The 23603-nt window shown below is 38.4% G+C and overlaps 1 protein-coding gene across 1 annotated transcript in view; it reads left to right on the top strand.

Moving 5' to 3' along the window:
* The window catches only part of grin2aa (glutamate receptor, ionotropic, N-methyl D-aspartate 2A, a), a 138854-nt gene that overhangs the window by 105071 nt on the left and 10180 nt on the right, over positions 1 to 23603 (top strand). Inside the window, exons 5-9 of the mRNA XM_088936583.1 lie at positions 14028 to 14230; positions 19709 to 19877; positions 20549 to 20702; positions 21152 to 21277; positions 23251 to 23480. Coding sequence (XP_088792709.1) covers positions 14028 to 14230; positions 19709 to 19877; positions 20549 to 20702; positions 21152 to 21277; positions 23251 to 23480 — 882 coding nt within the window. The remainder of the gene's footprint in view (positions 1 to 14027; positions 14231 to 19708; positions 19878 to 20548; positions 20703 to 21151; positions 21278 to 23250; positions 23481 to 23603) is intronic.

Below are 23603 nucleotides of genomic sequence, written 5' to 3'. Positions count from 1 at the left end.
TATGATGGGTGTGTAATGGTTTTTGCATTAAAAAAGAAAGTCTTAAATGTATTTCCAAAAAATCAAATTCACAAACAAGTATGAAGATAGTTATTTAGAAGAATAAGGTACCTGCTGTTTCCAATGGCCAAATGTTCTTCCATACAATGCTGTAATGTAGGATATTCATACTGGGACAACTGTTTTGCTGCCACTGTCTGCAAATGTGAATATACGATATGTTTCAGAATTGAGGTTGTGCACAGCCGCTGAATCTGGTTGCTAGACATCTCCATCATAAAGCATAGAAGATGTAGGGGTACATGACAACTGCATTGTTCCAAGTCACATAATAGAAGTGTAATGCAGTTCACCACAGTTCTGTGTTGATATTAAACTGACAAACCCAATTTATCAGTTCCAAGCACTTCCAGTGCAGGATACAACATCAAACCCGATTTACAGCGTCAGTGCACTGCAGCAATGCCTATTGCTTTGTTTCTGTGGACTGCAGATTTGTGCGTGTAAAAGGGAACTGGCCAAAAAAAACCCCACCCCTACTCCCCCTTTATGGTTCTCTAATAAAATTGTATTCCATGCAGACACTCTTAAAGTTTTCATTCAAATAAATGCTAATGACCCAGAGCAAGTTGAGATGGATTATGGGTATTGATATGAATTAGCTCTTTGTCCAATTAAATGATACAGAAGATGGAACTGTATTATGACTTTTTTTCTTCCTTCCACATATTGTCTCTAGCATCTGCTTATTTAAATGCATTGCATAAATGTCTTGTATATTATATATATATAAATATCTTTCAAGGCATTTAAATAAGCAAAAGCTACAAATATAAAAAAATAGTAATAGCTTGCTAAGCAATGTACAAGAGTTATTTATATATCATCATCATAAAAATCATTATCATTATAATCATCATTAAAAAAATCACAACGTGACCGCAATTAAACTTGCAATTATGTCTGATATTTGGATCGTTGAAATAATCATTATTCACACATAATTATACTATTAGAAAAGCAATTCAACTTTTTCAGACTGTTTAAACATTGTATAACTTTTACTTTATAAAAAATGCAATTAAACATTCAAATGCACATCTTAAAATTCAGACTATTGAGTTGGTCTGTGTTGGCCCAATATGAATTTTTTCTCCAGGGCATGAATGGAGAACAAAGATCTTGACAGTTTAGGTATCGTTAAAGATGGCAGTGTTTATTTTGTTCTCTCTTGTGGTTAATGTTTTTGTTGAATTACTTATTTTAGTGCAAAGAAAAACAGCATGATGAACCTACTGCTTGCAAAGGGAATTCCTAATGACTGACTAAAGTCATACGTTATATGTTATTTTCTATTGGAAATAATACAGAAAAATATTGAACTTTACAGTGGAAGGATATGTTTAAAATGTAGTGATGTGAGGATTTTAATTTACTGTAACAATCAGAAACCGTAAAAATAAATGGCGACAGTACTTTGCTGACATTTAGGAATCCAATACAATAATTAACTGTTGCACGCACAGATTCTAAATATACAATATACTGTACAATTTATTGATATAACACCAAAACATGCATAACAAAAACCAAATGTAATTGAATATATTTATGAAATGATCTGCTGTGATATGAAACACTGATCGTTCTCTCAGGGATTACAAGGAGGAGAGACAAAATAAATTAATTAAATTGTTACAGTCAAGTTCATATCAGTCTAATACAATGTCATCACATATATATTCTCAGATATGAATATGCATTTACTATTTTGAACTAGACTCCAAACATGTTTGGAATAATAGTTCAACCCTCAAGAGTTATAATGTGCATAAAGATCCATCCAAATATGTTCTTGATGATTTTAAACTTCCTGCTGAGTAGACTGAGTTGGTCTGGGTTGTTCTGTGGTCTGGCCTGGCAGCTGTTAACATGCTGAACTGACTGCAGGGTAGACAAGTGGAAGAACTCGGTCTGTTCTGCTATAGCTTGATGCTGAATATGCTAGGATATTCAGGATGTTGACAAAAAGAAGTCCACAAAAAGTTCAATGGTTTTATTTCATGAATCATATGAAAATCACAGTGGGGTTGCGAACACGTGCTTTCTTCTGTTTCAGAAAGAATATCTTGGGCAGAATTCTGTACTTTGCTGACTCACTCTTTCAGAGTCGTGTTTGGAAATGTCAGATTGCCAGTTCAGTTGGAGGGGCCAGTGAATTAACTAAGGAAAAATGAATTAGGTACTAGCTTTTAAGGTGCAGCATCATAGCTGGTGATTGGTTGAAGGTGTTATCAAATATAGTCCCGATGTCCACCCTGCAAGTCCACCATTGGTGAATCTTTCTTTGAACTCCTGACCAATTATCTTGTTGAGAAACAGACCACCTAGAGTCCATCTGCGTTATACTGTATATCATTAGATGGTCCCACATTGGACACAGCTTTAAGATGTCTCTTATTGGATGGCCCTTTTAGTAACATTCCTCTGCATTTTCAGAGAGACCAAACCTGCCTTGTCAAGGTAAGACAAGGATTGTTAAATAACTTCAATAACTCTTAATTCTACGTGTAATAATATGCTTGCTACTACAGACAAAGCAAAAAGTGGAATTCACTGCTACCTAAATGCACAATTTTGACCTTTTTACTGTTTTTCCCTTCTTATTGAAGGGAGACATTAAGATACAGGACTGAAATAAAATTCCTTAATTGAATGCTCTTCAAGAGATCTACTGGTGTCAGCCAATAAAACACATCAGGCTGTGGAAGAGGTCCAGTGCTTAGGGAGAAAATGGCTCCTGTCGGAATATACAGTAAACAAAAAAGAAACCAAATAAATAGATATAATCAACTAATAATAATCTGACAAAAATATGTAGAACACTTAAGGTATTGAATACATTTGCTTCATAAACAGAATGCTTAAGATGAAATGTCAAATTTTATTTACTGTAGATAATGACATTTTCCCCCACAATTTTAACAGTTTCCCTTGTTAACTCAGCATGTTCAAATTGAAGTTTCCCAGTCCTTCTTCCCATGCTTGCTGTGAAAGAAAGACTGGTGGGGAGACAAAGCACCCCTCCTGTTGTCTGAAGATGTGCCTCAGGATACAGAATCATTTGTACCTACGCTAATGTAGCTTAGAGGCGGAGAACAGAAGCTGTGCATCAAGAGCTGCTCAGGGAGGCAGATACAACAGATCGAAGGGGATGAGTCCTGAGCTGAGTGTGTTCTGAGATCCAATATCTGAAGGCTTGTTTGGCAGGTAGGTGGTGGTAGTTTGACTGCAGAAAGAATCATTACATCGGTGCCTAATGCACTTGTCATCTGGAGGTATTTATAGCATTGAAAAACTTTAGGGAATAGTCTGTTGTAAAGTTCATCCTGTAGTTTCGAAAGGGCACAGATACAGATGCCCAGTTTGTCCAGACAAAGCATGCCTAGGAAAATGTGATATGCCTGGCGTTTTTTGTCCATTAAGTGCTTTACAAAATGTTCCGATTGTTTAAAACGCTGGAACCACAAGTCAGCTTTGGGTCATAGTTCTTGAGCAGCTACAGTAAGTGAACTGCTGTAAAGGAGGAAGTGTGATGTGGGCAGTGTGATATATAGAAAGCTCCTTGTATCTTGGATATTGTGAATTCATCTATGCAGTTGCCTATAGGCTGTGGGTGGAGGTTTATATCTAACACTCTGGCACACAGATATACAGTAAGACCAAATATTGAGATGTCTATTATCTCAGTGGAAGAATATTGACAGTACCATTCAGAGCAGCATGCGGCACTAAAGACAATAGAAGGGAAGATGGGAATCAGTGTTATCTACCTTTTTACATTGAACATTCAGAGGAACATTTAACAAAAAACAAGGAGGACAAACATGAGGACAAAACCTCATGCTAAAGAATATCCACTCTAAGAAACTCTTGGTGTAACTGGACAGTAAAAGTTGACATGAGCAACAATGTTGTTCCAAAGTGACTCTTGTGACAGAAAAGATTCATTAAACCTACTGTACATGTGTGGCCAGCTGGCAGGGGAGGTCTGGTTATGTGGTCCTGGGCAGTTACTGTACTAGTGTGGATGACAACCGCTAGAAAGCCTGTGAAGACAAGACAACCTGCCGTCTCTGTCCAGTTCTTTCAGTTTGAATAGGAAGAGAAACAGAGGTATGTATTTGTACTGTAGGCTAAGAATAAAATAACGTCTCAGTTTGAGACTGTAATCTGAAATCCTGGAATTCTCAACAATTCCATCAGAGCCTGCTTCCAGCAAGTGTTCCCCAGTGTTTTCACTTGTCGGTTATCCTTCATTCCGCGCCGATTTCCTACTTGGGGGAATTCTCTGTCACCGTTTGTGACACTATATCCACACATCTGCCTGCAACCAATCGCCATATGCCTTCGTCCTCTCTGCCTCCGTGTGGGCACACAGATCCCCCAGGGCAGTGCGGCACTCTCTCTGGAGCCAGCTGAGCCCTCCGAGCCCTCTGAGCCGAGGTGAAAGAGCTGCCACTGCAAAGCACGAGCCTTCGGTTCTGCCCACTTCCTTTCCCCGGGGGAAATCAGAGGCTTTTCCTTTGCATTTTTGGTGAATGATTAAACAAACAAATATATCTATTCTCATCCCCTATCCTCTACCTATCCTCACTCTTTTGTCCTCTTTATCCATCCCTTTGCTTCATTCTCCTGCTCCTTCTGCTCCCTGAAGAGGCGCCACAGCTGAAATATGTTTTTCTTCCTTCAGCCTTTCCGCAAGAAATGATCCCATTCTTGTATCTTTCTGTGATACATATCATTTTTATATCATTAGCTAAATCATACAGGATAAAAAAAAACCCACAATAATAGCATGATTGTTTAGGGATGAAGCTGAAAGGACGAGATTGCCAAAATGATTTGAATTGTTTTTCAATAGTCACATTGGCAAACAGGCAGCCATACAACAGTGATTACAAAGGAGTTTCATCCTAATTGTGCTTCTTCAATGCACTGTAGCCTTTCTCGACTGCCCCTCAGTTTTGTCCTTGTTTCAGCTGGCAGCTCCCGTCTCTGTTAAGACAAAGATCCCCATGTTATTGTAACCGAGTACAAGCACAAATGGTAAAACCTTGAGAGACATGGTGATACACAAGACAAACCGTAGCAAGTGAGGAAATTCAAAGCAAAGTAAATACGGCCCACAGTAAAAATCTTAAAATCCAAGGTTACTTCATATGCAGGTGCAGCTCCAGAAAAAAAAATCAACATTTATACAGAGTGTGGAAATATTTCCCACCTGATCATCATTTGTCTGTCTGATATTAGATTTTTCAGTTGGAAGTAACAGCAGACCTTCGGGCTGTGCTAATGACTATAAATGTGAGGATTTGCAAGGGGCACTAGTCTGCACTTTGTGTAGTGTATGAACAATTTGACATTCTGTTTCAAAGGTTAGTCTGCTTCTAGTGTTTCAGAAGACCTAACATGCTAATTTGGTAGGAGCAAGTGACAAGGGTCAAAGGATGATGGTGTTGCCTCCTCTGTATCTTATTTACCTAATTTAATTGCTACCTGATGTGACAGAGGGTGTAGATCCCTTTGGAAGTAGGTGGCTGAGGAATCCATATGTTTCAAACTTTTCAAAGAGGATATTTGGGAACATGAATATTTAATAAGGTTAAAAGAGAAGAGTACAGCATTTTGAGTTTGTAATGAGCTATTGAGCCATGTTGTCGAATCCAATACTGGGGCTTCTTTGAAGAACTAGATGGAGCTCTCATTTGTAATTCTTCTTTTACCTGATTTAATGTTCAAACAACAGATTATTAAAAATCTGTAAAGAAAGATGTAGATAATGAAGACTCATTAACACCATAGGTTACCTACATTTATGCAGACAATAAAAATTAATTTAATATTTTTATGGGTGGGGAAAATCAGATATTGACTTCACACCAGCCAATGCCCAGATAAGTTTCAAAATAAGAAAAATAGGTCTAAGATAAAGGACATTGAAAGCAGCAATAATCTGATGACTATCATTAAAAGATCATTTTTAGCAATGTAGTAACCAACAGTCAAATTTGTCCTGTTTGCTTTTGGGTTTTAAAAAAGTCTTCACTGATTGCATTTTCCATACAGTTCTGAAAGACAAACAACCTGCATGAATGTGCTGCATCTACAGTAAACTTTTACATCCCCTCCCCAGCCTTGACTGACCATCCCTGTAGAAACCTCCCAGTTCCACTGTGCCATGTTATGGGAAATTTCAGTGTTGCGGAGGGTCCCTAGTGGGGGATTACATCACCATAACAGGTCCATCACAGATCCAGGCACTGTATGAGTCCTGTTAAATTGGCACCGCACCTCTCCATAGGGGGTCATGAATGGGTTGCCCGTAGTGCTGATGGAGGCTGTTGGCACGACACATTAGTCCAGATATCACAGATGGCTGCAGTCTCGTTGTGTGAAACAGCAAAGGAAAATCAGTCTAGACAGACCTCATCGTGGCCCATAGTAAATGGGTTTGGTGACTGAGATATTAACTTGGGCTAGGTAGGCAGCTAAAGTATTATTATTATTGCTATTGCTATTATTATAAATAATATAACTGGAGTAATATCATATAATTTATGTTGACACCTGCGCCAGCTTTCTTGTATACTTTGTACTTGACGAATAAAAGTTTCTGATTCCGATAAGCCAGTTGGTCCTAATGGCCTCTCTTCTTGGCCTCCTTTTGTTCTTATGCTGTGGTTCTTGCAAGTAGTACTAATTTATTCTTGCTAACGACGTATATGTTTACTTGGTGTTTTACGTAGTTCTCTACAGTATCCATACTGTTTTCCAGGACAGCAGACAGTACTTTGATATATCTTTATTGTAACATAAAGCAGTACTGTAGATGATGTCAAAGTGACTCTTAGGATATTTAATAACCCCCTGATTGCTTTAGGAATGAGTAGACGCTTATGGTTCGCCTTTCTGAAGCAATCAAAAATCCCTTTTTAATTCTCCTGTGACACCACAATTGCTTATAAAATGTACCCTACTGCTGCTCTTTCATGCATAAATACTGCCAAATAGGTTAAATGAGCACTAATAGAAGCATGGTCACATAAAAGTGGTACATTCTTCAGCAGTCAAAAGCTGTATAGTCAAAGCTAATGTTTTCCAGGGATGCTGTTAATTAAAAAGGATGGTCTTTAATGTGGGAGTGTAAATTTTAGCTGAAGCCACTAACGGAAGTGCTGCCGCTCCACAACATTGTTCTTGTGACAGGCGGCTCCCTGCGTGCAACTGAGAGAGCCAGGTATGGCCAAGTTAACGTGACACAGTTAGCAGCAGCAGCACAGGACACGGAGAAGCTTTAATGAAAGAAATTCCAGCAGTGCTGCAGTGCTATAAATAACTGTGTTGCAAGCTGACATTACACCAAAGGCAAAGTTGGGCCTCAAAAAAAGTTGAACAAGAGCTCAGCTAAATAAAGTATTGGAAATAACAAAGATTATGACGGTTCCCTCTTAAAAACTGAATGGTTTCCTCCTGCACCTTGATATTTGTCTATTTTATTTGAATGATGTTTTTGTTTTGCTCTCAAATGATGGTGTACATAAAAACAGTAGCAGCTAGTAAGTGCCAGGTAGCAAGACATGATTGTTGTATCATTACAGTGTGTGTTTGACATATCTTTCAGAGAGAGACTGCTATGGATATGCATACTCCAAGCGAAGTGGTTTACAGTATAGATAGTTTGTGGTGATGCTCTAGTTTGACTTCTTTTATTCTGAGGCTTACCAGTACCACTGCTGTAGAACAAGGATACAGAGGTCTCCAGGGCACGCAGCTGCCATGCTCTGTCGAACACACAGTGGCAATAACCAGGGCTGTATCCTTCTTCTCCGTCCCTTTAACTTTAGAAAGGCACCTTCAGCACGTTTTGGCTGCTCTCTCCATCAGTCCATCAGTCAGGCAGAGTAACACGGAGGAAGGAGTTTATTAAAGCCATTAATAATAAGTTTAAAAGAATCAGACAGCCAGCATTTGGTTTTAGTAGGTTCTCAAGGGGGCTGTTTCACTGCAGGTTTTGCACTGCTTTTTTTTCAAACCTGTGGTAGTGGTGGGTGGGTTTTACGCATGTGGAAAGGCCTTTACAACTACTGATCATACAAAACTGACACCAGTAAAAGAAGCTGATAGGAAGATCGTTGGGTAAAATCTTGATGTCTTTTCAGATTGTGACCGCTTTTGAACATGTTAAATTACTAACACATGGCAATAGCAAAGTAGATAAAACATTCTTATGAGGTGGGATAATAGTTTCCCAGGGGAATTATTGAAGACAGGACTGTGGCGATATAGAAGGAATTATGGTGAATCACTCTTACAGCAGGTACAGTAGATGTGTGGAAATAGCAGAGCCGTGTCTTGAGGGAGAGATCCAGTATCTAAACCTCTATGTACTGCTATGAGCACCGTGGACAGGAAATGACTAGAAATCAATGTTTTCTTAGATGTTGCAACACAAAAACTACTTAGATTGCCAAGTGATTTTGTTTAGAATTTTAGGTGAGAAGCAAAACTCCAGTCCTTTTGTAAGCAGCACACATGTAGAAGGTTAAAAGTTACCATCGAAAAAACAAATGATTACTGTAATGATTCATTGAATAAATGCTAAATTAATGCATTATTTAATTAAAAACATAGAAATCAGAATGAGTTTAAAGACTGTATTCCTTTCACTTTATTCTTGCAATAACTGGGCATAATAGAAATAAAATGAGTCACAAAGTTATATAGGCCTCGATTATTAGATTTCTTACAGCGCTCTGTAGTTTCGGCATTTGGTTTAACGTGAAAGATGAGACTTAGAAAAAGAAAGTTCCAGAAAATTCCTGTGAGAACTGTGAGTAAGCCACCACTTTGGCTCACACCCTTGGCCTTGAGTCAAGATGGCCGCCTATTACTTGGGAAAACTTGCAGGATAAGGCATAGCTGGTCTGAGTGAGTAATTAGCCCTCAGAGGGAATGAGTGTCCACGTGAGGGAAAGGAGCCATTGGGATAATCTCTACTTGGAATTAGCCATCTCTCTGGGCTAATTAAGAGGCTTATTAAGACCACTTGTGAGGAAAGGGGCTTCAGTGTTTGTCTAAGCTTCAGCCTGGAAGGGGGGCGATTGAGAGCTCCAGAGGGGCAGTGCTCTACAGTAATGGACTGGGCTGTTTAACATGCCTCTGGGAATTGGTGATCTAGGCAGACTTGACTTGAAGAAAACAGCTTGAGCTGTACTGAGGGGCGTTGCAGGTTCTGGACAAGCAGGCTGTGTGGTAGCTTTTTTTTAATAGAGAATGGGGAAAGGCTAAGTTAAGGATTAGCAACGGATCATTAATATTTTCGGTAAACAACACCTTCTGATATATTATTTGAATTTGCTAAGTGTCTTATGTTCTATACATGTTTTCCTTGTGCTCAAACATTTAGGTTGCAGCCATCAAAACAGGACTTGCCAGTATCTAAGATCCAAAAGTCGCTTCCACCAGATAACGGCTCCTTGCTAAGACTGCAGTAGTGCAGAGCTGCACAGTTGTCGGAGGACGAGCAGCAATCTGGTTTCCATTACACAGTCTTTGACTCAGGCTCCCCTGGCATCCCTCCCCAGTGTCAGAGCACTGCCTGCGCTCACAACAGCTGGAGAGCCAAGACATTCGGAAAACATCAGGTGCAACACATGGCTGACAGCTCCCTGTAGGACGCAAGTGGAGAAAGACGCATATGGAAATAAATTTAATCCATTTAAAATTGCAATGTTTTTCCATTAAGGATAAATGATCCTCAGGATGTGCAGTAATAAGTTAAGAAAGGGCTAGAGAATTCTGAATTCTTCTTCTTTCTCGGGATCAGCACATCAAAAGGTAAACAGTTTTCACCGTACACCTGAGTAAAATTAACAGCTTGCCATGAACTTGTTAGCGTCTAACCAAAAGGGCCCCAATGCGAAAACAAAGTCCTCTTTGTCACAATACACCCACTTAGGACAATCATTTTAAATAAACAAAAACGTGTTTGGGGAACAATTTACATTGAAAAGTTTAATTTAAAAGGAAGAGGTTGTCTGTGCTACGTATCATTTAACTGGAGAGTGGTGCATTTATAATGGACTGCTAATTTATATCTAAAAACAAAGTTTATGATGATACATTTCCAGTTTCCATTTTGTCTCCCTGTTTTTTTCCTTGCCGCTACTAAAGAAGAAAAACCACTGCACCATTAAAGATTGCGACTGCAGCTTCCATCCCAAAACCATTTGTCCCTCCTGCAAGAGAATTTTGTATTGTCTCAGGCGTTCTCTAATTAACTCATTTGAGGAGCTTCCCTGGTATACCAATACACTAAAAGCAACCAATGTGCAGACTATAGACGCAGACCTGTGATGTTGAGACTTGAAAGTGCTTCTCTGCAAAGCGAATTGCAGCAAGTTGGAAATCAAAGTGGTCTGTCTAGTAGCTCAGGCATCACAAGACTATTAATTGTCGATACCGTGCTATTAAACAGTAAAGTTCTTTTCTATTAGCACAGGAGCACAATTACTGTGAAATTAAGCATCTTAATGCAGATTCTATGCGTCATTGGTTTGTGAAGCTCTCATTTAATTATATTTACCAAATGAGGTCAATCTGGTGCACCAGGGAGTGTTTGTCTTTTGCAGAGGGTGCAGTGAGAATGCAGGAAACGCGAAGATTACCCTAACAGAAATGAAGTTTTGTTCTGTTTTTTTTTCCTTTGTTTATTCTTGAATGGAAAGAACCCTGCTGCTAATGAACGTTGGTGTTATTTGAAATGTGTAAGCTGTTTCTTTCATGATTGGTTGCATCCCTTTTTCTAGAGGAAGATTTATAGAGTCTATCCAGTGCCTCTTCTTTCATCATCATTAAGGTGCATCACATTTAATGAAACCATTCTGCGGTTCCAATTTACATGCAAATCATCTGAATTCCTTTGCCTGTGGTATCTTTTTGACTGAGAGATAAACTGAGCCTTTCAGGCCCTTGCAGTAACATTAAGAAATGCTTTTGACATCACAGTGCTATTTTTAGGTTAAACACAAGGATATTTTAGTTACGGGACACACTGTCTAAATCTAGTCATTTGCATTACAATGGGCTGCTGAAAAGAACAATGATTTAAATGAACCCATTGGATTAGGAATGAAAAGCTCTTTCGGAATGTCATGGTATGAGGGCTTAATTTCTAAATATAAAAGTCGAAATTTTCGAGATAATGCACTATAGGGAGGGAGACTTCAGAATGAGAAATCTATAAACCACAAGCTGTTTATTACTGTTAAGTATTTAATATTATATTATTATACAAGTCCTGGATGTGCTCAGCCTGCTTTATAAAATAGTAAAATATACAATATCACTATTGGTATATCTGTAAGGATTATGAAATGTGCTATTATTTGTATAGAAAATGGTGAGGTTACATACTGTAGAACATCTTGTGTTCATATATAATTGAAATGACCTGATAACATTGTTAGTCGCCATTCTAATAACATAATAAAAACCTACTTCAAACCAACATGCAACCTCATCCATCTAGATCTGACGGCACGCTTTAAGCTTTCAAATGCAGTTGCTGTTCTGTAAAGTCATTTTGAACATTCCCAAATTAAACAGTATCATGAAAGAAAATGAAAGAGACACGAAGAGAGAGATGTTGGTGATTGCAGGGACAGTAAGATGTATTTACACAATGTTTAGTTTTTTGTTTTCTGCAGGAAATGTATTGAGCTCTTAGTGAGGTGATTTGTACCCTCCCTGTTGTGTGTACTTGATTATTAATAGGTTACTTTTCCTGTCAGCTAGCCATCAGTATGTGAATAAGTTAAGGTCCACTATTCCAAGTTGCAAGTTGATGAGAGACTTGTAATATTCCCCAAATACTTGGTGCCTCTGTAGTTTGTGCTATGCAAGAGCTTGTGTACTGTAACTCTTGTAATGGCAGGCAGCTCAGAAATAGGGTCTGAACTGCAGGTTCCTGTTAATTTATAGAAGAGTGGGATTAAATGTTAAGGTTTGGATAAGCCAGATTGTGCAAGCCAAAAGTATAATTTAGCAGGGACACTGAGGTTCACAACCATACATTTATTAATAGCACAGTGGGATCTTCAATAACCAAGTAGGCAGGACCTCAATTTAATGCCTCATTCGAAGAATTGCATTTCCTGCTGCATAGTCCGTTAAATCAAGAATCATGGTTTTCGTCCTAAGAACACGCTATTACAGAATATGAGATATATTCATATACTATATATATATATGCATGTGCTTCATTTGCTAACAGGAATGTCATTTGAACAGTTTGGTGGAATCCTTATGCATTCTGGATGTGGAGCTTTTGACTTATTTAGCAATTACAATCAACATACTTAATGAATATTATTCCTGTGCCTTTTTTATCATAAATATACAAGCTCTTTATTCCATGTGTCATAAATATACTATATATATATAAATTCACTAAAGGACACAAACCTCAAGCAACACCCATCATAAGCAAGTGTCCTATTGGGCACCAATGATGTCCATGAATTTTAAACCTGTGAAGTATTTATTTCTACCTTGTTGGGTTTTTTTAATTTGTGCACTTCTCTGTTATCTGTCATTTCTCATTTTACACATAAAAATGATCCTTTAGCAGATTTTGTCTGTTAAATCAGAAGTTGCTTAAATGAAGGGTTTACTCTAATGATGATAATGCAGGAATTAGACAGCTATTGCTAGACAACAAAGTGCCTTACAATTAAGACACTGAAATTGAGAAAAGCGGTAATGACTTCTGTATTAGGATTTGATTTCAAGGCATTTAAAATTGATTGGAAGGATATCACCCAGTGCTCCAAGACTTATAAACACACTGTGATGTGGTCAACTGCAGACCACTAATTTTCTAGTTCAGCACACATGACATACAGTAGCTGTCACTAATTAACATGTGACTGTATTAGTGACCAGCCAGTCGAAGTCGCAGTGTTGTCAGCTTTGATTGCTAACGGGAATGTTATTTCAACAGTTTGGTCAAACCCTAGCTAAGGCAGAGAAGAGACAAGGGAGAATGACAATCCTTTAGTGGAGGATGAGCCAGGAAGCTTCCACAAAGGCACAGTTGGGGTGGATGGAAAACAGCAAAATTGAAACATATAAGCAAGACAAGGACAGGGGTAAAACAGAATAAGTTTCTATCCCACCATAGGAATGCCGACAAGGGCCCTAGCATTTATTTTCTGTTGCATAGGTTAGTGATTCCATTATTTTAGGCATGGTATATTTAAAAATGTACTGTCTTTATCCTGCAAATCAGAAGATGTTGGACCTGTCAGATTAGAAGCCATTGTGAGACAAAGTGTTACAAAGGCTCCTGATACTTATTAGCAGTTCTTGCATGTCCTACCTTTCACTACAGAGAAGATAATTCCAAATCAATAGTTAAATCAGTGACGATAGTTAACAATCTGTTTCATGAAAACTATATATATCCAAGTTCTATGAGGTTAACAATGTCAGAAAGGAGTTCTGTCTGGCATGACAAAAATGCTCCATCTTCTTTGTAGAATGCAATATGTTATTTAAGCATAAAAATGTATATGTAGTGTATGCTTAAGGTCATAAAGGTAATCATATCAATGAACCATGTTTTGATTAATTTGACTTCATTTATCTGATACAGGAACTATTCAGAGTTTTTCTTTATTAAATCCTAATTTAAAGGACATACTTGGGCATGTGGAATAACATGTTTGCACTGTTAAGATTTAAAACAGTGCATTTATAAATTCATCCAGCTAAGACTTCAGCATCTACTATATATGTAGTAGGTAGACAAAAGGACGGGATACACCAGTTGACTGCAGACTTGCTTAATTCCTGCAGTGGTAACAGCATTATTATCTTGTGTTCAATGCTGGGTGACTTCCTCAATTTCAGTCCTGTCCTACTTTAGCAAGGAGCGTGATGGAAGTGTCTTGGTGTTGCAGATGGGCAAATGGGAGAACAAGAGCCTGACCCTGAAGTATCCCGTTTGGCCCCGGTTTAATTCCTTTGGAGACTCTGAGTCTGATGACAACCACCTGAGCATCGTCACCCTGGAGGAGGCGCCATTCGTCATTGTGGAGAATGTCGAGCGCCTGACGGGTACCTGCATGAGAAACTCAGTGCCCTGCCGGAAACACGTCAAAGAGTAAGTCTTCTGCTTTGTCTTCTTAAGGCACGCAATATTCTTTTTTTTTTTCTAATCAGCAGAATATCTCTGATTGGTCATGCTACTAACTCTGATCTTTCAATCATCTTTATTTCCTGAAACAACCACCCCCATGTGTTTCTCCAGAATCCCTCATTTCTGAGATGTTTCAGATACATTTCAGATGTTTTAATACATTATGGTATTGGGGTTCTCTGGACTGTTTGCATGCTGAGATCATCAGTTTACTATTGAGGGATTCCTTGATGTCCCAACAGTTGCTTTGTATATTTGGTGATGCTTTTTAAGCCATTGGGTCTTCAGGTTCAGAAATCTGCTGCCTGCTTCCTGTTTTCAAGCTAAGATGATCTTATACTGTACATCATGATGCTTATGCAATCACATTGCATTTGACTTCACGCCAACATCCTCCTCCAGCACAGCTCCGGCTGAGCTGATGAACACGATGACTTGAAAGCAGTGAGAGCCCTTTGCGCACTCACCCAGATTCCCACACATGCCCACGTATGCGCAGGCCAGTGCACTTTCTGTTCCATTTCTTAAATAGCACAATTCCTATTCAAGCATCCATTGTGCCTGTTTGCAGAGTGAGTGCTGCAGCAGGTTTAATGATGCAGAAGCATTTGCAGCCAACACAAGTGCTCGTGGAATGAAGCATTTCCCATTGTAGAACCCACATGACTCCTGCAGACATTTTAACATGCCGATAAGCACTCTCTTCTAACTTCTTCTTAAAGGTTTGTTTGATCCAAGTCAGAAAAGGAGAGTGAAGAGCCAACCAAGTAAAAAATTCAAGATCTCTTGCTGATGTGGTCTCTGCGACAGTATATTGAAGTTGGCTGTGGGCTCGGTAGCAAAATAGTTTTAATGCACATATTATGAGGGAAGTTTCTTGATAAAGATGTTCTTATTAAGATAATGTACATGGCTCCGACATGAGCCTCAGGGCTCAGTAAAGTTCCTTACAAGTGGATGGAAGGCCTAGTAGCCATGGAAACAGTCACAGTAATAAAAAGAAATCTCAGTAGAGGGAGGCCGATTGTGGATTGAAGTGAAACTCTTGTAATTAACAAGACAAACGTTCCGTTATTACCAGGACTGCAAGTATCCATATGGGTTTACAGTCCTGTTATTTTATGGCAGGCCTCAAGAAGTGTCAAAGTATGTTCCAGGACAAAATACCAAATGATATCAAACTGTGTTTCCTATTAGAAAACAATTGCAGCATAAAATGTTGTAAATGTGCCGTTTACATATGTAACATACTTGCATCACAGCCACATTCTAGTGTCTTAGTAAAGTCGGCCAAGCACAACTTACTGAAAGCTCATAAACAGCTTGCCTGCCCAACAGACTGGTAGAGAATTTGTACATGTTCACCTACACGGACTGTATCTAAAAGCTCACCTCTAAGGTGGGACTTAGGTACAGTAATTAACATAAATACTGTATATTCCTAAATTTATGTCTTTGAGAGGACAAAGCTTGTTTATTCCTGAAGCATGAAATGGAAATATATTTTGCCTCCCTGCAGGAAAGAGTCACTTATCAGAGTAGCCGACGGTAGTCCTGAGCAGCCAGGAAAGACGATTCTTCAAGATGAGTCAGTAGAATTGCTTCGTGCCAGTTCTGACAAAGGAGGGAGATGTGGAGGAATTTCTTAGTTTGGAGCAATTTTAGAATGGGAAAGGCCTGCCCACACTCCCGTCCACAGCTTCAAGGAGAGTGTGCAGCATTGTTTTGACAGGAGAAGAGCGAGCCAGTCAGAACATTCTCTGAGGTGGTGGGGAGAGAAAGCACCACAGGGAGCCTGGAGGAATATCCCAAGAGAGTATTTGGAAAAAAAAATAAAATAAAAAAGGGTTTTATTCAGTAGCTTGTTGATACCAAATAACAGCTCTCACTAATTATACCTTATTTTGCTCTTTATTGATATTCTGCCACTAAAGTCAACCAGCTGACGGTTATAATTTGTGTTTTGAATTTTACCTTTCAAAAGAGACGGTGCTTCGGCTAAACCAATAATACTGTAAATTGTCAATACATTCATGGCAGCAACAACCATAGTAGATACACTAACCCATGAAGATTTATTGTATGGGCAATAGCAAACTTATTAAGCCTTTTTACACTCTATTCTGTTCCAGAGCTGAAGTCAAAATATTTGCTGTAGTGTGTAGGATCATAATAATAAAAAAATGATTTAAAAAAATGTCGCTTATCTTCAATGTTAGCTAAGTAAATGCCTTATTCCAATAAATTGCAATTTCTACCAGTAATCAAGTGAAACTTCCATTCAGGAATTTGAGCTCTAGAGTGCCATTTGAAATTTTGATTTACAAAAGTATTAACAAACAGAGGAGGGACATGGTGTCATTTTGTTCCATTTACTATTACCATAGGTGGAATTGTAAGTCTGTGGTTGTATTAATGATGCCATCTTGCTTCAATTAGTAATGCTTAGCTTGGTCAGGCACTGCAATACGATCAATATATTAAAAAAATATATTACCTGCTTGGTAGCAGATGGAACTTTCAACAAATGCATGACAACACATGTGTTTTAAAATAAATGTGTACTACCTAAGGAAATAAAAGAGTCTTTTAGTTTGAGATTTCTCTATATGGCACATGCAGAGCAAAGCAAAAAACAAAGAGCTCTGTTCAGCTGCCAATTTCAGCATTATTTATCCTCAAATAAATGTATTTTTATTGCACTGCTTACACCTTAAAGTATGTGAAGAAAAGTTAAAGGGGTCAGAACAGACCCCTAGGTGAAGACTAAGACTTAAAATAAATCGGACGGAGTGATCAGTGAATCATGGCCTTCTTTTCGGCTTTTACTACCTGTCCTGTTATTCTCTTTGTGTCCTGTAAGCATGTAGTAATTTCAACAAACAAGATACTGTGTACTTTGTGAATAAAAAGCTGTTCAGAGATGCACTGATATTATCGCAATATGTGAATTTTTGCCTAAGGTTTGTTTTTGAATCACACATCAATACAGGGGGCCTAAAGTGGACTGAAGCTTTTCAGAAATCATGCTGATTTGATTTTGTAAAACTAACGCAGCCCTGACGTGCAGTCTGCCTTAAGCGAGCTTGGAAGGAACAACACAGAATATCAAGGAAGTTATGTTAATGCCTCAGAAATACTGTTGTGGGAAGAGATTGATTTTAAAGGGAATTGTGCTGAGTAAGTTAAACCTGCTGTTCTGCTATTGCGAAAGAGAAGAGAGATGATTATTTCTCACTGTTACCATTTCTGGGGCCGACTACGTCTAAACAGAACCCAGACGGGTACATCTTATCACTGTTTGAACACACCTTTCCACACCCTTCTGTGGTCATGTTCTCCATGTTTTCCCCAGTGCAGATTTGCAAGGATCTCAATGTAGAAAGCTCTTTTCCATTCCACGTAACTGGACCAACCACAGCCATCAAAATCACTAGATCACTAGATTTGTACGACTGTTTAAGAAAAGAATGAGCTTGGTATTCCAGAAAGGCTGCTCCTCATTTTTACCACTATAAAACACAATTTGACTCATTTTCTATCCGTTAAGAATACACTTATAATAGGATTTACTTTCGGTCCTATGAAGTAAGGAGCCCATTCACAAAGAACTGCCTCTTAGTGACAGCTGTTCATCTGTAGCTGTGACCTGTAAACTATGACCGCACTAGTGAAGAATTTGCACCTGTGCTTTGCTCCAGTGCAGTTAAACTCAACCGTCAGGAATGCAGATAATTCAGAATAAATAAATAAATGCAGAAATATTTTTGCTAGTCAAGGCTTATACCTATACCAAAGTTTTTACTTTTTTTATCCTTAACTGAGTTATGTATTGTATGATATGAGTTAACAGTCGCCGAATAGGCGTAATGAATATGGCTTCTTTTAAAGCTTTTTTAGAAAAAAGGCATGACACTGAGGTAGAAATTTGGCTAGAAAGGAAATCACAATTTAAGAAGAAAAAATGATGCTGCACTTTTCATTTACTGCCCACGGATTCATTGTATTTGCGATAGGACAAATTGGATTAAAGGATTAATAAGGCTGTCTGAAAACACAGCACAGTAAAATGATGCCTAGCCACTTCGGTGAAATAAAAGTGATGTATTCTCATTTAGTTCATATGCTGCTGTGATACTGTGCCGTGGAGCACGAGCTGCTCTGTGTGAAGGCAGCAGCTCAGAAGGATGCCACAAACCCTTCTGTGATTAATAAAATAAGAATTTATATTGCTCTGTAAATGGAAAAGTATTAGTCTTCACTAGGGGAGAAATAAGAGGACTGGCAATTAAGGAGCAAAGATTGGCTACGGTCCTTCTGAGGCTGTATGATGCCCATTCTGTCTTTGATATTAAGAACTGATCATCTGTTTTCCCTGCCAGAGCCAAACATTACCGCACCAGAATGCTTTATTTGGAATAGTACTGACATCATCTGAAGCAGAAAACCCACTTGCTCCCAAAACATCTTCACCTCTAATCACACCTTTTCCTCAGACATGCCTTAATAAATTAAAAACAGGATTTGTGTGTGTGAAAAACCTCTGAGACCTCCTATTTAAAGGATCCTAAAATGTTTTAAATTGAAGCAATAAAGTAGCCTAAATAGGAATTTTAAAGATTTCTGTGAAATCTTCTCACACTTTTATCTTGGCTAAGACACAAATTCAAGGTTTACATCTACTGCACGTGTACTGTTCTCAATCATAAGACAATCTGTTTAAGTGTTCAGCAATTAAATCTTTTTTTTCCTTTTGCATCTGATCCAAACATGTGAAAAATGTCAAACTTAAATGTAAAGAATGTAATACAAAAATGCACAAAATAAAATTCCTGAATCCATTAAATTAATCATTTCTGATCACTGCGCCTGATGTCAAGCATTGATGCCTCGTATAATGGCAAATCACCATTACAAACGACTAGACTGCATGATTCTTTTATATTTCTCATCATCATCAGATTTAGTTTACTTATCTCAGGGTCGTTTAGAAAAGTACTGCGATCTGAAAGGCAGATTACCCTAATAGTGCTAAGGTTTTACAAAGACTCATTTTTACAGAAGCAAAAATCAAATAACGGCTCTCAACCACTATTTTCAGTTTGTAAGCATTTATGAATCTTAGCTTTACTCTCTTGTTGTGTACTGCAGATGCGGTTCTGACACCTATTTACCTATTTATACTGTAGATTCTCTCTATACAGATATAGTAGACAAGCGATTTTTGGATTAATTGTCTCATTTTCCAAAATAAAGGAATTATTAAATACAACACATCACCTCATTAAGTCGAGTCAACTACTATACGTACTGTAAATGATCTAATGACATTAATATAGCAGTGTTTTACTTTCAATGTCATTATTGAAGCAGTGCTTATTATCTATGGTTTAAGAGTGTGTGATTGCTTAAGTGATAATGTGCACATCATCTAATTGACAGTAACACCACAGTGGATGGCACCTATATAAAAAAGTGCTGCAAGGGATTCTGCATCGACATCTTGAAAAAGATTGCCCGGAATGTGAAGTTCACCTATGACCTTTATCTGGTGACCAATGGGAAGCATGGTAAAAAGATCAACAATGTGTGGAATGGCATGGTTGGAGAGGTAAGTGTGATCTCTATGGGACTGATCCTGAAGCTCCAGTCTTGGGTTACCCAGGAGAACAAATCACAAGCAGCTGCTTGCCCTGTTGAGGTGTGTGCTAGAACAGACTGCGCAAGTGGATCTCACAGAGTATGAGGAGACGGTTAGGATGATTCCAATGCCTCTAGCTCCCAAATAACACTCAGGTCATACCATGGCAAGCAGCCCTATGCTGAAGTTGGTCTCATGTTCTGAGAAATAGGAGGTGCCTGAGACAGATCTGAATCTAGAGTACAAACACTATCCTTTTAAAACCACAGGTATTGCACATTTCATACCTGAGAGTTTTAGAAATGCTGGCTAACATCAAATAGAATTCAATCTCACGGTTTACTGTTTGCAGCAGCTACATTGCCTCTGATACTAATAAGATACTGATACTGATAAGATAATGGCCCTAAAATTCAGAATGTATAAGTCTTACTGCATTTATAGTGGAGGTGCTATGAGTTCATTATGGTGCTAATTACTGCAGCTTGTACTAAATCTCAGAAAAGGGTACGTCACTCTAGGTTGATAGGGTTAAAACTCTACATACAGTGTTCTTGTGCTGCCTAATGTTTTAATGCACGTTATTTTTCTGCTTGTGTCTGTCTGCTACCTGGGTATAAATTCATTGGTGTTTTCCACAGGTGGTGTACAAGAAAGCAGTCATGGCGGTGGGCTCACTCACGATCAATGAAGAGCGTTCGGAAGTGATTGATTTCTCAGTTCCTTTTGTGGAAACAGGAATCAGTGTAATGGTTTCGAGAAGCAATGGCACAGTTTCTCCATCTGCCTTTCTGGGTGAGAAAGAACCGAGCCCTTTAACTGCTGTCGAATGTACATAAATATGGTCAAGCAAACCATACATTTCATCCAGCACATACTGTTAGTCACCATTGCAACTTCTTGGAATTAACGTTTTTAAAATCCTCAAGCTTTTCCAAGACGACGTTACAGATCCAGTGAACAGCTTCCCATTCCAACATAAAAATATGCACATTCAGTGTCAAGATTAAGATAAGATGTAAAATAATACAGCTTTATTAGCATTTAACCCTCCCCCTGATGCTCTCCAACAAGGTGTTCATGGGCTCTTGATTGCATTATGGTAGCTCATATTTTAATCCAGACAGATTCCTGTTACCCTCCCACATGAATCCATTTTAATCCCTTAAGGTTTTTGATAATCACCGGTACTGATAGTAAGGAAATCTGACTTCCTTTACTGGCATTTTCTCTCCTTTCTCCAGAGCCTTTCAGTGCCTCTGTGTGGGTGATGATGTTTGTTATGCTGCTCATCGTAACAGCTATGGCTGTCTTCATATTCGAGTATGTCAGCCCTTTGGGCTTCAACAGGAATCTTGCACAAGGCAGAGGTAAGCCTGGATAAAGACCACGTTTCAGCAACACCTGTTACAGCTCTGCCTCAGCTCTGCTTCCAAAAACAAAAAGTTGTTTGAAGAAACGTTTGGAAGAAATATTCTTAGGGCTTGTTGCGGTAGAATATAGGAAAACATTGATTTAATAGATAAGAGTGAGAGACTGCAGAACAAAAACAAGACAGAGTATATTAGGTCTATAGGTTTAAGTATATTAGGCCCATAAATGGAGATTTTTTAATGACGGACAGCTTTGCGTCTCATCATTTTCAACACTTTACCGAAGAACATATCCCATTATGGAAATTATGGAGGCGATGATGATGAATCCACATACTTTATGTTGCTTGCTCATTCGCATTAGATGGTAAACCTTATTGTGTTATGTGATTTTGCCCTTGGACCTTAGCCATAGTTCTAATGCTATGGGTTTGATAGCCCATTAAATTGTGCCCAGACAGCAAGTGCAGAGAAAATGACTTTCTGGCTTTGCTGGATCATCGGCAGGCAGCAGATGTAAAAGTCTGGTCATCCACCTTCTTTCCAAATTTTGTGCAGACTACAAAGGGACTTTGAGAATTATTTTGGTAGATTGTGAGGTTTTTTATGCTGTGTAAATGTTTTGATAATGGCATTTACTGACAAAGTGTAGCACGTCACATTTCATAAACACTTGAAATGCAAATTTTAGTTGTTTGGTTTCCTATTATTAATCTTGAAGACTACATTGAAAAGTTGTACTGTACATATTTTTGGGGAAATGAGCCTCACTTTAGTTTGCTGCTAGCAAAAGGAGGTTGTAAACAGCATAGTGACTACAAGATAAAATAGATATGAAGGCATTTGCAGATTTTGATTTCTCAGGCTCACTTTTCTGTTCTGAAAAAATCTCCACCAGTTTAGCCTTACATAATCCTTTTATCCCATTTGATCAGTGCATAGCAGCCGTTTAGATGAATCCCACTACCAACAGCACTCACATGTGCATGGAGCCATCACTCACAGATATAATCTTCTGTATTCAGGATCTGGAGCAATGATATGGCCTTCTCATATCTTCAGAAGCGCTATTAAGACTTTTCCGTTACTGTGTTAGATATCAAATGCAATTCTTCAGTTGGATTAAACTATTATGTTTTTTTCCTTTTGAAAAGAAAAGTATTTGAAATGTTCATGGCACTTTCCTTTAAGCCAAACCAAAGCTCAAGTCATCAGTGGAGGGCCATCCCAGGACACACACTGGTTTTTAAAATTGACATTCATTTGTAGTCCCATATTCTTCCCATAGGCCACTTCAAGTAAACAGGCACACATACTGTACTGTTAAGAGTTTTACACAGACTCAGTGTTTCACTGTACTGCATGCAGTGGGTGAATTTGCTTTTGAAGTGATGCACTAAAGTGGATCTTCTTTTGAAGTACCTTCAGGGATTGCAAATTATCACACAGTAGTGCAGAGTGGGGTCTACAGCACTCTACTGCATATTTAATTCTTCTTTATGTGCAAGGATTTTTTTTTCAAATAAATACATTTGGTTTTGCTATAATACAAAACAGTGAAAAACAGTTCAACAGTAAATGATGTTTGGATGATAAAATATTTATTGTCTGTTGAAATTTTAGCAGGTATAACAGTGGCATGTTCTCTTATTTTCTCATATAAGGTTGAGACATAATGAACACGTATGTTGTAAAAAAATTAGAATACTTTTTTGTTTAAACAATGCAACTCAAGGATCATGAATAATTACCATGACTAATTAATACCAGGATCCTTTCCAAAAGTCATTCTTTTTTTTCAGGAGGTTGTTCTTAATTACTTCATGTTGAATGAGATAAATCATTTCAGTGATTTGACTAATGCGTAGTTGCACTGTAATTATAGACATGTTATAAAGTACCATTTGACATCTGTACTGTTTGCTCAGACTAAATATGTCATTGGCAGTTTGTTCTGATGTTTGCTTTAGACCCACATGGACCATCATTCACCATTGGGAAAGCTGTGTGGCTTCTCTGGGGTCTGGTCTTCAACAACTCTGTACCAGTGCAGAACCCCAAAGGAACGACGAGTAAAATCATGGTGTCTGTTTGGGCCTTCTTCGCTGTAATCTTCCTGGCCAGCTACACTGCCAATCTAGCTGCCTTCATGATCCAGGAGGAGTTTGTTGACCAGGTGACTGGACTGAGTGACAAAAAGGTTAGTTTTTAACCAGCCTCTTCACCTGATATATATGCCTGAACATTTATGACCTTGGTTTTAAGATTAGATCTGTGAAGTGCACATTTTTCAAAGCCTTATAAGAACATTTTTCATATTGTG

This window comes from Atractosteus spatula, chromosome 18 (assembly GCF_055471065.1).
Source record: "Atractosteus spatula isolate fAtrSpa1 chromosome 18, fAtrSpa1.hap1, whole genome shotgun sequence".
Taxonomy (NCBI): Eukaryota; Metazoa; Chordata; class Actinopteri; order Semionotiformes; family Lepisosteidae; genus Atractosteus; species Atractosteus spatula.
Note: the sequence above shows the minus strand (reverse complement) of the source record. Positions and strands in the feature narration are given on the sequence as shown.